Below are 14,308 nucleotides of genomic sequence, written 5' to 3'. Positions count from 1 at the left end.
GTTTTGCAAATTTATCAGGATGCCTGATTCTCCAAAGTCATACATATTTGAGAAATTATCCTTCAAATTATCTAATGAGGCAATTAAATTGTAACTGAGCTCCCAAGCCTCTCTCTGTCTTATTTTCTGATGACCTTACCTTGTAAGTGACAAAGGAAATAGGTGACTAACGCTCAACTAATTATTATTTCGCAGATACACAAAAGGAAAATCTCTATCCTCCCTCACACTACCTACGTGCCTGTCCTGGTGTTCCTCGTCTTCACATTCTGTGGACACATGCCAGGGGCACGTATAAAATGTTCTTCCTCTCCCCTTCCCGGTGTCTTTCCTCAGGACATGCATGTCATCAGCACTGATGAGAACCAGGTGTTCGCAGCGGTCCAGGAGTGGAACCAGAATGACACGTACAACCTCTACATCTCAGACACACGTGGAGTCTACTTCACCCTGGCCTTAGAGAATGTCCAGAGCAGCAGAGGGCCTGAGGGCAACGTCATGATCGACCTCTATGAGGTATGTCACAAGGCCTGTGTGGCTTTCAGCCACTGCGGTGCTTTGACCGGCCGTCGAATGCCACGGGTTGGCCCTTCCCTCAGTCATTTTAATGACTAGCTCCTTACGTGGCCTCGGTCTGTTTGGGAGAGAGAGGGGATTGCAGAACATTTATATTGGTTAATTTATAATTCACAAGACATCTCTGGGAGAGATTCTTCGTTGACCAAGTCCAGAGGACTTGGAAAGTGTCTGGGGAAGCAGTCAGGTAATTAAAAGGTTTGAATAAGAGTGGGCCTAGTATGAAGTTTGAAAATAGTCTTAAAGGACTAATAGATGTCAGGGGTGGAGCAAAGTGACCGGCAGGGCTCTCTTAGGTCTCTAAAGAAAGAACTAAGGGAACGTCTTTGCATTGCATCAGAACACACTCCCTTGACAAATGCTTTCCCTATGTAATTCATGCAGAATATTGAGCAGAGTTCTCTGTGCTTACAGTATATCCTTGCTTGTTACCTATTTTAAATATAGAATATAGCAGTGTGTACCTGTCAATCCCAAACTCCTGATCCATCCTTCATAAATGTGTAACTGAATCTTTTTGCTGTACCTGTGAAATTAACACAACATTGTTAATCAACTATGCTCCAATATAAAATAAAACTTGAAAATTATTGTAGCTAAATATTGGGGGAAAAAAGAAGACACTCACTTGGACTTGAAGACCTTTCTTGACCACATAACCTCTACAGGCTGACTGTCGTCTTCTCAGGGGTCCAATGTATGAGATAAGATTCATATGTCTTTCTTTTCCTAAAGGGGGCTGAAGAGGAGAAACCAAAAAGCTAGTTTACCAGATTTCCTTAAGAGAACTCTGACCCTTTTTTCTCAGAAAGACCAGGTTCAAAATAAAGTCACGTGTTGGCTCAGTTAGCTTTCATGACAAACACCAACACTTTACTGGCTGTTTAAAGTAGATTCAGGTAAAAGAAAGCTGCTATTTGGGGACGGATTTTATCCATTTGCCAGTCTTGTGCTGTGAAGGATTCATAGTGGGTTATAATGAGCCATTACAAAACGTATTTGGAATTTGGGAAGTGCAAACATCTACTTATATGTTATTGAAAAATAGTTATAAAACTGATTTAAATATGTCCAGTCACAATACTGCCATTTGGTTGAGGATAAGCTCAGAGAATATAAGTTGTTTGTGTGATGAGTAGAAAGGGATTCATATCCAGTTATGTCAAAGAAAGAAACCAATTTCACTTAAGAAACTTAAACCTATCATTGGAATTCTTTTAATGCTCTTTATATTCCTTCATCTTTAGGTATTTTGGGGAGTTTTCTTCTAGTATCTGAACTTCTCTGTATGTATAAAGGCATGTTAGCAAACTGTAAGCACAACTCAGAGCTCAAGTATTTGTAATGGAAATTACAGTAGACTAACACAGGACATAGTTTGTGTGTATATATTTAGGAAAATACCCTGCAAACTTTTTATGCAGTCACAAATTTCTTCCACTTCATTTCCTGCCCATGTTCCAGACAAATATAGTATCATATATCTCAGCCTCAAACTGAACATGTATTCTGGAAAACATTTACATATTCTAGTGATTTACTTTCAAATTCATGTTGGATAAAATTGTGATTTAGGGTGTAAATTGTGGAGTCAAGCAGGCTGGGTTTAAATCCTGGCCATGCCACAAATATATCTCCGTGAGATAAATCCAACAATTTTTGAACCTTAGTCTCCTTGTTTAAAATAAGGGGATAAAGGTAATATCTCCTTGATAGGATTTCTTTGAGGATGAAATAAGCTAATCTTCTTAAAGTACTGTGAACAGTGCCTGAAATATAGCAATACTCAGCAGATTATAGATAGTATAATAAATATTACATTCCAGTGAGTTTAAGCCTGAAAACAACGTTCTAGTCTTATCATCTTAAAACCAACCCACATTATTTAAATGCCCAATGTACTTCCACTGTCCAGGATCTCTACTTCCTCCTGTATTGCAGTTAGCAAGGCCACATGCCATCCTTTATCACCAAAGTTGTATTCTTATGCCGTGCATGCATGCTCAGTCATGTCTGACTCTTCTCAGAGTGTGTGACCCCATAGACTATAGTCCTCCAGGCTCCTCTGTCCATGGGATTTCCCAGATAAGAATACTGGAGTGGGTTGCCATTTCCTTCTCCAGGGAATCTTCCCAACCAGGGATTGAACCCGGGATTGAATCCTGCATTGCAGGCAGATTCGTTACCATCTGAACCTTTTCTTATAAACAAATGTAAATTGCCACATTTCGGTCCTCTTTTGTAAATGTCATATAAACATGTAAACACTAAGTGTGTTTTGTTGAAATACCACACATTTTCTTGCTTTGATCCAGTGTTTACAGTGGAAACATCTTGCTTTGAGAGTGTGAAATCTACTCAGCTGTCCCACAGTAATCAGACAGTTGGCCTCTCTGGCCTCGGATCTGTCCCTGCTCTCTTGAAAACATTTTCTGATTTTCAGGTGGTGTTTTTCCTTCCTGATGACCTTCTCCCTCTTTTTAAATCCATGTGGAATAGTTTCTCTGGTTAATTTTATTTTCTGCCAAAATGGAGAACATTTTAATTAGTCCCTTGATGATGGAAAAGATGACAGATTTGAACACAAATGACTTTGTCATGTCCTGTTATTTGCAACTGTTTCCATGAATGGTTTTCTGAAATCAAAAATTACTAACAGGCAGGGACTGAGAAGAGGAACCAGAGGGACTCTGAACATGGCCAGCCATTTTTTGGTAACCTTTATGTTTTCCCTTTGCATCTCTCCTTTCGGTTGGTTGACCGTCTGTAGGGAAGCTGCTGGCTCTTATTATCCTCACTTTGAACGGTGGTGGGACTACATTATGTAAAGGTGTTCTGCATCCTGGGGCTGGGGGAAGAAGAGGCTTTGTTTTATTAACCTGGCAGTTCACAGCAACTTGATTTGAAATTGATGTGATCAGAACAGTAATGCCGTATAGGCTGATTACCTAGATAGAAAGAATATTGGCTGACACGGAACCTGGCACATGTGTTCCTTAAAGCTGATTGTTCTGCCTAGCTGAAAGCTGAAAACCATCCAGCATGAATTTCCCAGTAGAATGGCAATGAATGATGAGTGGTTAGAGATAAATGAGAAGTAAGAAAATCCATAAATGAATTAATAAGGAGAAGAGATGAGCAATATGCCAGATGGGAGTGACAGAGATAGAATATATAGAATGCACGTCTGCTCACATTTGGGGGGTGACAGAGGAAGATGACATGCATTCTTGGCTTCTACATGCTAATCACCTGCTGTTCTCATGTGCTTTTTAAATTATGTTAGCAGATATCAACTGTGTAATATGACTGTATGATGAGTCTGTGTATCAGGCATACGTATTGTTGGTGAGTCTGTGTGGGAAATGCAGAGGGAGGCACAGTTTTCATTGAAAATAATCACTTTATTCACTCTTTCCTTGGAACCTTACAACAAATGCGGTTCTCTCTACACCAGAACCATGTGTATGTATGTGTTGAGATAGGGAAATGTTGGGGACAAAGTGTTGGGGCCCTATCTTACATGGTTTAGTTATTGAAATACCAAAAATTCCCCTCAATGTGAGGTGACCATTGCCATGGACACCATTCATGAAGAGTCAAGATATGAGCCAGGAAAGCTGGCCTCAGAGCAAAAATGCTGGGTAGTGATTTTTGTTGATGAAAGATCACAGTAAGTAGGTAATATCTGAGATACCATTTAGACACTTTATAAAGAATCTTTTAAATTATCTCATTCAATCTATATATTAACTTTATGACACAGGGACTGTAATCATCACTCTTGTTTATAAGTAAATGGAGGCAGAGAAAATGCAATCATTTTTTATAAGATTACAAAGCTAATAAGTGTCAGGATTAGGATCTGCATTCTAGAGTGTGCAGTCTTTTAACTGGAAACTGTTGTGTGTTTCTAGAAAGATCAGCATTCAGGCTTCTATTTGATTGTGGCCAAGTAGTAACCATAAGATAGAAGCCCATTAGAGAGCAGCATAAATCATATTAGACTATACCTACCTACAGAAAAGATCAGACGGGAAGAAGAAAATGGTCTGGGAAAAAGCCAACATAAACAGAATCAGCAGATGATGGCTTTGGACCTGTTCACCATTTACTGAACCAAGTCCCGAGCCTGCAGTTTAAGCACATTCGGCCTGTGTTATCCTGAAACTCCCAATTTTGCCTGGTGGATGTGTTCATGCAAGAGAATCCTAGAAACAAGTGTCCTAAAATTCTGTCATTCCTGAGGAGCACAAATTCTCCAGTGGCATCATGTGGAGCAGGTCACAGAAGACAGCAGGCCTGATGGTGGCCGGAGCAAAAGAGCTGTGATGAGTGTGTCTGAGACATGTGGTTTCTAGTATATCCATCTGGAGAGGATGATGATACAGAGTCTGACAGCTTTGGGCAATATCCTCCCTCCTCTGGGAAGGGGATATTAATTAATGATGATGATGGGCCCTTTGGTTTAATGGACAATGACAGTTCACCCCAGTCAATTAGAAGGGGTTGTGTTGAGAGTGAAGCCACCTGGCTACAAATTCAGAATGCACAGAACGTATGCATATGCATGAGTGAGGCACGGTGGGGGCTATGACAGACGTAATTGGTGACCGGTGCGTGTTGTTACACAGCCAGTGTCTTCTGTATGTCATGAGCACCTCTCTCTAAAAGAGAAAGCTCCACGACTCTGATGATGTAGCTACACCTCAATTCTTGGGAAAAGACTACCTCTTACAATCCAGCATAAGAGGTAGGGAAGAAAATTCCTCTCCCATTTAGGACATAGTTACTGCAAGACATAGGATATGCCCTCTAAATATTTAAGGTGATTCTCTCCCTGGGTAGGTGAGTGCTGCCTGACCAAGACAACAGGGAAGGAAAAAATACTTAGTCTTTTTTGGCAGTGGGTCCTCTGATGACAAAGGCATTTGCTGGGTATGTGTCTCTCTGGCTGGGATCCTCTCTTTAGAACAAAAAGTATCCTATCTCCAAAGACATTATGGTGGCAATATGTTCTCTTTCCCGCCGTTGTCATTGATTCATTTCTTAAATTCTCTTCTAAGTTTGACATTTCAGATTCATAATTAAAGTCTGAGATAGGGTGGGAGGAATCAGCTCCCAGTCAGCATCAGAGAAATAAGCAAAAATTTCTGTGCAGGAATCTTTCTAACATGGCCACCATGTGGAATGTATGAAAGATTTGGGGTAGGAGAGCACCTTCTAGGGATGACTATTAAGAAACAAAGGAGATATCTGGAGTTCTTTCTTTAAATCACCAAAGAAATCTAAGTCCCAGTACCTGGCATATTCTGACACTCAAAACAAATCTGCAGAGTGAATGTATACTTCCTTAGACATTCTAATGCATAAAAGATGGATATTAAAAATATTAATTGAACAGCTACTGAGTGCATGTACTGAAGAATGAATAAAAAGCAATTTCCTGTAATGTCTACCTATGACATTTCTCTCAGGATACATTTCGCTCAGGATGAGAGAGACGTTTGAAGAACTAGTATTGCCAAAGGGTTAGGTTCTTGGGTTCTCAAGTTAGACACACTGATGTGGAGTCCGTTCCTGAGGTTCTTGGGGGAATGACCTTAGAGTGATTGGCCCCATCCAGACTTTGGTTCTTGCATGTGTAGTATGAGGACGCAATGAGTCTACCACTTACACTGCATGGAGAGATGGATGTGCGCTTGCTTGCAAAAAGCCTTTCATGTCATGTCTGACATTTCTTAAGTATTTAATCAATTTGGGGCACTATGAATTTGTTCTCTCTTCTAACGCAGAATTCTTGCTACCTATTTCACTAAAAACAAAAGTAACACTTCTTGTATAAAGTGACTTTCAATTATTAATTTCAATGAGAGAATATGGTGGATTGAATGCTAATCCAGAAGTTATACCCGAGTGAGACATGATGATGTGAGAGATGACAGGAGAAGCTAGGGAGAATTCACATGTGGTAAGAAGTTTGAGGAGTACCAGACACATTTCAGAGAAGAAGAGTTGGGGACAGTCAGGATTAAAAGAGAGGTTCTGGTTTCTGGTAAAGACTTCCTGAGCTGGGTCTTGAAGGATGGGTAGGGAGAGATCAGCATTGGGATGCTGTCCCGGGGAGTGGGGTAGCCTTCATGATCAAAGAAAGGAAGAGAAGAGAAGTAAGGGTGGCTTTGAGGCTGTTATCCTGAGGTCAGTGCTTTGTGTTGTCTTGAGGTTTGAACTCTTGACACTTCATGTTGAAAAATCTCATCAACGTGGTATTTTTGGCTTGGAGGATGCTAAGAGAATAAGAAATAATTACTAATTAAATTTGAAACCTTTGGTATCATATTCCCCCGTATGACAAAGACATAAAAGTGGCTTCTCAACATACTCAGCATCTTTGTGCAGAACTGAGACAGGCAGAAGAGGTAATAGCAGCTCTTCTCTGAAGGGAGACAGACTGCCAACAGTGGGATGTGCCATCTCCATAGGCGTATCTTCCTGACCTCTGTGTCTGTGTGAAGGCATGCTTCCAGTGGGAATACTAGTCCACCCTCCACCCCGCAACCTGCCCTGTCATCCCACCACAGCCCACCCCAGTGCACAAACGGGTTCATGATGTGGATGCAGAGGGAGTTGTCTGGAAATGTGTCCCCTCATCCTCGGCAGAAACCTAGACCTTAAACATAAACACACACACACATTAATACACATATGCATACATGTACACACATATGCACACACACATACACACATGTACACACATATTCCACATTTTGGGTACTAATACTGCTCCCTTGGTATCCAGAGTCCACAGTAAGAGGATAGAAGTTCTAGAAACGTAATGAGACCTCATAACAGGCATGAGCTGAGCCAGGAAGATGGGCTTCTCAGGCTCAGGGGAAAGGAACCACAAGTGGCACAAAAACCTAAGGGCAGGCAAGGATGACCATCTTTGCAGACCAAGCCAAAGAGGCCTAAGTAAACAGATAAATAAAGAAAATAAAAATACACTCCAAATGGGATTTTCCCGGATTAAGTGCCTTGGTCACAAGAGGAAAATAAGCAGACCTTCTTCAGCTCTATCCTTTATTGTGATACATCCCCTTGGATTGGCTAAGTTTTTACTCCTCAAGATAAACCTGAAGGCCAGGTTGCCAGAGATAAATTTCAAAGCTCTAGGGGCATTTGATAAAGCCAGACAAGCGGGAGCCAGTAAAGTCACCTGCTTCTGCAAATCAAACGCACCAACTTCTAAACACGAGTAGCCCTGCTCTGACACCTGGGCCAAAAGAGGAACGGGGCAGGTGGGGGTGGAAACTGGAATAGGTAATTTTTTTTTTTTCCTTCTCTATGTCCTATGAACTTCTAGAGTGTTGCATTGTCCTTGTTTAGTACTGCTGTGGAGGGAAGACAGGTACAACTGTGGGAAAATTGTGATTTATGAAATCAAAGCTTTAAAGAATTGTCAGTATAGTGTCATTTAAGTATGTAACAGCCTCTCGAACATATGCAAGGCCAACATGGGCTTCCCTGGTGTGTAATCCTTATGGAGCCGGTGTAGTGAATAAATAAACATTGTTTGCAATTAACACGCCATTGTTAAGAGGTAGAGTATTCCTGGAAATTTACGTCTTCCACATTTGTGGAGGATCCACAGTATGTAAAAAAAGTATTCTGGCCACTGTTACAGGCCCCAAATGAAGCTTGTTTTCCTAAGTAGTCCAAAGTATTCCCACCAGCAACTCATTTATACCATTTATTTGCTTAACAAACTTGTTGTTGCAAAAGAGTACAAAGTTGGCTCAACTCTAAATTATCCCAGATGCCAAAACAGCAGGTACGAACTAATGAGGTTTGACTGTGTCAAAAGCAAAGGCAAAACGTGTGTGTTCTATTGATCGAAGCCCAACCTCTTTGAATTGACAAAGTCAGAGCCGTATTTGCTGAAAGAATGTCAGAAGTCTAACAGATTTGGATGTGAACCCCAAGTGTTTGTTATCCTCAGCAATTAGATTTCATTTATGCCTGAGTTTCCTCATCTGTAGAGTCAGGATGATAGGTGCTGTGCAGGTTTATAGTGAATATTGGAGGTTTTACCTAAAAAAGACTGGGTTTAGTGTTTTGTACATAGCAAGGACTGATACCATGGTTTCATCCTTCTGCTTAGATTTTTTCATATTATAATATAAAGGACCTGAGTTAAGTTAAATGGGTTCAGGTATGCTTTCTAGCTTATTCACTTACCCTCTGTCTGTGCTCCAGAAAGCCACTTAATCTAAGTTTCTATTCCCTCATCCTCAGATGAGGCCATATCTCCTTGGCTTTTGTGAGGATTAAATGAGATAACCTTTGCAGACTGTTAGAATGCACCTGTCAACACTTTTCAGACTCTTCTCACTACCAGGTTTTCCTGGATTGTTCTAATTTAAAGTAGAGTCATTTATGCATAAATATGTTTAATTCTAAAACACATGAAAAATATGACACACAATTAATGATTTGTTCCTACACCGTTTTGGCAACTTCTTTATCGTTGCCTCTTTCCTAAGATATAAAAGAGAAAAAGTACTCATATTTGCAGAGTCAAATAAACAATAAGGGCTGTTTGTGGTAGGATTAATAGTATTATAGAAATTGAGGAGGAATTGTTTGACCATTTAGGAAAACCACTACTTCTTTACGTTTAAAAGTTGTCCTCTTTTGCTTAATGTATTTTGGTAGTTTAATAGGTCTTTTACAGAAAAAAAAAAAAGTGATAGTCATTGGATCCAGAGTTTGCAGTGACCTCTTTTAATTGCCCAAGGCTATAAATAGTGCAGTGATTATGTCATTAACAGCAAGGGCTGTGAAACCGCAGAGCTCTGAGTTAAAATCCTTGGTCTACCACTTACTGTCTGTATGACATTAGGTGTTATGATCCTGGGCAACTCACTTTACCTGAATAAGCCTCAGTTTTGTCATTTGTGAAATAGAGTGATATTTACCCAAAAGGACTATTGCAGTAATTAAATGAGATAAAGTATTTAACTCTATGAGCGCTTGCCTAAAATAAAATAAAAGTTGTCATTGCTAAGTAACTAAGTCTTGTCTGACTCTTGGCGACCCCATGGACTATAGCACGCCGGGTTCCTCTGTCCTCCACTATCTCCTGGAGTTTGCTCAAATTCAGGTCCATTGAGTTGGTGATGCCTTCTAACCATCTCATCCTTTGCCACCCTCTTCTTCTTTTGCCTTCAATATTTCCAAGCATCAGGGTCTTTTCCATTGAGCCAGTGCTTCATATCAGGCAGCCACAGTATCGTACCCACTATTTGTTTATCATTTGCCAAGCACAGAACCAACAGCATCAGAGTTTATCTCTAGGCAACTGTAAGCTACTGTCAACCTACCTTAGATAAGAAGACTGTCAAACTTGCATTGGGCCCCCCCTACCTTAGGGGACATGGGGCTATTGCATTGTCTCCCACAGCCCAGGGAGTCATACATAAGCACAACCCTCACTCTTTTTCCTTCAAGACAAGTGCTCACAGTTGAATTTGATAGTCTGGTTTCTTTTTTAAGTAAAATAATTATATTTCTTCTCAAATTGATGTATTTTTCAGCCATGTCAATTTTTCCCAGGTAGCAGGGATAAAGGGAATGTTCTTGGCTAACAAGAAGACTGACAACCAGGTCAAGACTTTCATCACATACAACAAAGGCAGAGACTGGCGTTTGCTGCAGGCTCCGGACACAGACCTACGGGGGGACCCTGTGCACTGCTTGCTGGTGAGTCTTCATATGGGGCGAAATGCCCCACGTAGTGAGGCCTGGAGATGGAGGTCATTAAGCAGATGCATATGGTCCCAGGGCTTCTTGCTCAACTGATGAACAGGAGCGGATGGGGAAAGGTGTGAAGGTGGTTGTAGGAAAGAGTCACAGCTTTGCGGCTTGTGATGGACCAAAGCTATAAGAGAAGATAAGTAATTTTCTTGCTTATTTCCAAGGATGTTCAGTTGCTGTCCAATTTCTGATGAGGACCACATATTGTAGTTTAAGGGAGAGTATGATAGTTTCCATTTGTAGTGGGAAAAGATACCCTTACTTTCTCATGAAGAACCTGTTAAGGATCTAATGACACATAAATTCAGCTGTAAAGTTGATGGGCTGAATACAGAAATGTGTAAGTGTATTTTCCAGTGGACATGCTTATTCATATTTTCAGAGAAATTTATGCCTCAAACAGAGGTAAGGACCACTGATTTAAATCCTTAATCAGTACTCTTTATAATATATCCCATTCATTTATGACATTATATAAAGCTGGTAAGGAAAAACTATGGTCTGTGGGGCAAATCTAGCCCACTGCTTGTTTTCTAAATAAAATTTTATTGGAACGTAGTAATGCGTATCCACCTATATGTTGTCTATGGATGCTTTTGCTCTACAGTGGCTTAACTGAGTAGCCATGACAGAAACTGTGTGGTCCATCAATGAGATATTTATTATCTGATCCTTAAAAACAAATTTTTTGACCCCTACTTTGAAATATGGCTTTTAAAAACTTGTCTAACATTGGGGCAGTAAGTAGGTCAGATCAAATTCTTTTTGTATTTGATTATGGTGTCCAAGGGAGGAATCACAAATGTGTCTTGCCTTCAAGGAGATTTCTGTCTACTTGAGAGAGAATAGATTAGTGAGTGAATGATTGTAAGGTCACATCCTAGTTTTCTTAGTATTTATGATACCTTCCCTGTACCTGACACATGAATTTGATACTGAGTGAATGAAGGAGGGGAGGCAGGGGTTAACTGTAAAATAATATATCATTAAATGCTAATTTCTAGAAAACAAATCCAAAGTTTCATTTGAATTTATAAAAGGGAGAGAGCAATCTGTAAAGCTAGAGGAGAGACCTCTTAGTTTTAGTAAGCAGGGCTTGATATATACCAATTATTCACGCTCACCAAACAATCCCAGCTTTATTTAATGTTATGCACACGGAGCCTGCTTCCTTCTGTCCCGTGAAGTCTGAGCAGTCACTTCTCAGGTTCATCTTCTACAGCTGTAGGCAGGTCACCCTCCCAATGGAGAAGATGCCACAGCCACAGCTTGACCTTATTAGCTGCAGAGGATATCACAGTTGTCATCATGTATCAGGGGAAGCAGTCTGAAATTCTGCCTCCCACTCAGCTTATATTCTTATTAGTGGCAACTTACAGGGGGGGAAAAGCCAGCTGTTACTCAGTACACAAATCCAGTTACAGAGTAAGTGAATGTAGCAGTTAGGTATTGAATGCCTATTCTATGCAAGGCATATAGCATTTTAAAAATATATATATTTTTAACTGATTGATGATTGGTTTAAAACATTGGTTTGATTCCTGTCACACATCCACATGAATTAACCATAGGTGTACATTATGTCCTCTCTCTTGAATTTTCCTCACACCTCCCGCCCATTCCCACCCCTCTAGATTATTACAGAGCACCAGTTTGAGTCCTATGAGTCATATAGCAAATTCCCATTGGCTATTTATAAGGCAAATAGCATTTTAAAAACATGCCCACCTCCCTCATTCAGCTGTTCCAAGTTGAAGCCAAAGACGCAGGAGATGTCCCAGTGCCTTAAATGCTGTCTTCCATCCCATCATGCATGTTGATGACTGAATGCCCATGAGAAAAAGTCAACTGTATCACCTAAAGAGGCTTTCCTGGGTGCTCTGGCATCATAAATGGACCATTAGAAATGCCCCTTACACAAAGCCCTTAGTGAGACATTCCTTGCTCCTCCCCCAGCCCAGAGGTAGGAAGTCTAACTGTTGTGCCTCCGAATTATAAATGCCGTATCAGCTTACATCCCCATCTCCAGAGACCGTCCTAATACAAGCATCATCATTCCTTGCTTTCCCTACAGTGACAGTTGCTCCTCCTGTCTCTACATGGCAACTTCATCTCACCATAGCAGCCAGTGAAACCTTTTCTCCGCCCCCCGCCCTTAAATCTAACTTCATTGAGTTGAAATATGCATACATAAAAGCATTTTAAGAGTTTAGTGATAAATCTTGACAAACGTATAGGCCCATGTAATGGCTACCACAGTCAAGATACAGCATTTTAATCACTCTAAAAAATTGCTCTGTGCCTCTTCACAGTCAGCACCCACACCCTTGGCCCTAGACAACCTCTGATTTGCTTTCTTTCATGAGGGATTAGATTGTTCTTTCCTAAAATTTTACATAAAGGTGTCAACTTGAATTTTAAAAATTCAGACCATGTGCCTCCTTTACTTAACCTTTTAATGACTTTCTAATTCAGATGGAGTCAAATTCAGATACTTGACTGTTGCCTGCAAGATTCTGCATGTTCTGGCCCTTGTCCATTTCTCCTGCCTGGTCTCTGGACTCTCTCTTTCCTTACACATTGGCCATGGTGAGGGAGGAGATCACTCCTTTCCATTCCATTAGCTCACCACACTCTTTTATGTTTTAGGCTCTGTATCTGCCATTATATTATATCTCTTAAAATGCCCTTCTTCTTGTATGACTTTTTCTTGGCATTCAGATCCTTGGTTGAGAACCTTCATCTCAGGAGCTTCCTTGAGCATCCTCTGAAACTGTACTTGGTTTAGTGTTTTTTTATTCAGGATCTTTCTCACTCTGAAATCAGCACATGCGTCTGTTGACTTGCTAGTATATCTCCTCCCACTCACTGTGAGCTCCACAAGCATGGGGACCATGACGCTCTTTTTGGTCACTCCAAAAAGTTAGCTCAAGAGCCGTACTTGACACATGGTGGGTGCTTAACACTTATGTTGTGGAGGGTGTTGTCTTTGTTTCAGGCAGACATGCCATGGACAGATGTTTGAGTTTCATATTTGGACTTTAGTGGAAGCCTTTCCTTGCCATTGATAGTCACACTGAAAAATTTGTTATAATAACCACCTTCTGAAGTTCATGTACACCAGTTGACCCCACAGCTAACAGAATCACTAGGCTCACTAAGACTGAGGAAAAATCAATGAAGGAGATATAGATATATGGTACCCAGGAGTCTTTTGGCCTTCCTCCCTCTTTAATCCTATTATTTAATGTAGTTTAAATCTGAGCTTTAGAAAACAGGCAGTAGAATGAAGAGAAGAAAATGAAAAAAGGAAGAAGAAACAAACAAACAAAAAATATTATACAACTCTGCCAAGGCACAGAGTAAGAAAGATCTTTGAGCTTCAGGAGACCCAGACTGTTAAAAACTTCCTTAGGTTTGGGAGCTGGTAGCAGAGAGGAGATAAAAAGAGATTTTAGATTGTGAATACTTGGAAAGTGACAGTGTCACTAGAAACACAGCCTAGTGATTAGAAAAGAGATTTTTTTTTTTTCCCGGCAGGGTTGTTGCAAATGTGGAACAAGTTCAGAATTACAGCCCCAAATGGAATGTTCCTAGTAAAATATATAGAAATAAGACATCCAGGGTAATCTGGGCTGTATTTTTAGGACTTTTAGACTGATTGCCTGGAGGGCTCAGCTGGGATTTCTTTCCCCTGAAGACCACATTGTACATTTAGATGGGGTGTTATAGGTCATGGTCCACCTGACTGCAGAACCTCAGGATTGGGCTCCCTAGAGGCAAAATGTGAGCTGAGCCTGTGAAAAATCCTTGGGCCCCGAGGGACAGCCTAGTGTTTCATGGAGAGAAACCGTGCCTTCTTGATGGGTTCAGTTGGCAGCTACCTACTGAAGCTAAGCTGCAGCTGCCCCAGGAG

At 40.7% G+C, this 14,308-nt stretch overlaps 1 protein-coding gene across 5 annotated transcripts in view; it reads left to right on the top strand.

Moving 5' to 3' along the window:
• Positions 1–14,308, top strand: part of SORCS1 (sortilin related VPS10 domain containing receptor 1) — a 571,188-nt gene that overhangs the window by 442,718 nt on the left and 114,162 nt on the right. For all 5 annotated transcript variants that reach the window (XM_043926561.1, XM_043926559.1, XM_043926560.1 and 2 more), the window contains exons 9-10: positions 337–516; positions 10,192–10,338. In XM_043926561.1, coding sequence (XP_043782496.1) covers positions 337–516; positions 10,192–10,338 — 327 coding nt within the window. The remainder of the gene's footprint in view (positions 1–336; positions 517–10,191; positions 10,339–14,308) is intronic.

The sequence above is a fragment of the Cervus elaphus genome, chromosome 15 (genome assembly GCF_910594005.1).
Source record: "Cervus elaphus chromosome 15, mCerEla1.1, whole genome shotgun sequence".
In the NCBI taxonomy this organism is placed as follows: Eukaryota; Metazoa; Chordata; class Mammalia; order Artiodactyla; family Cervidae; genus Cervus; species Cervus elaphus.
Note: the sequence above shows the minus strand (reverse complement) of the source record. Positions and strands in the feature narration are given on the sequence as shown.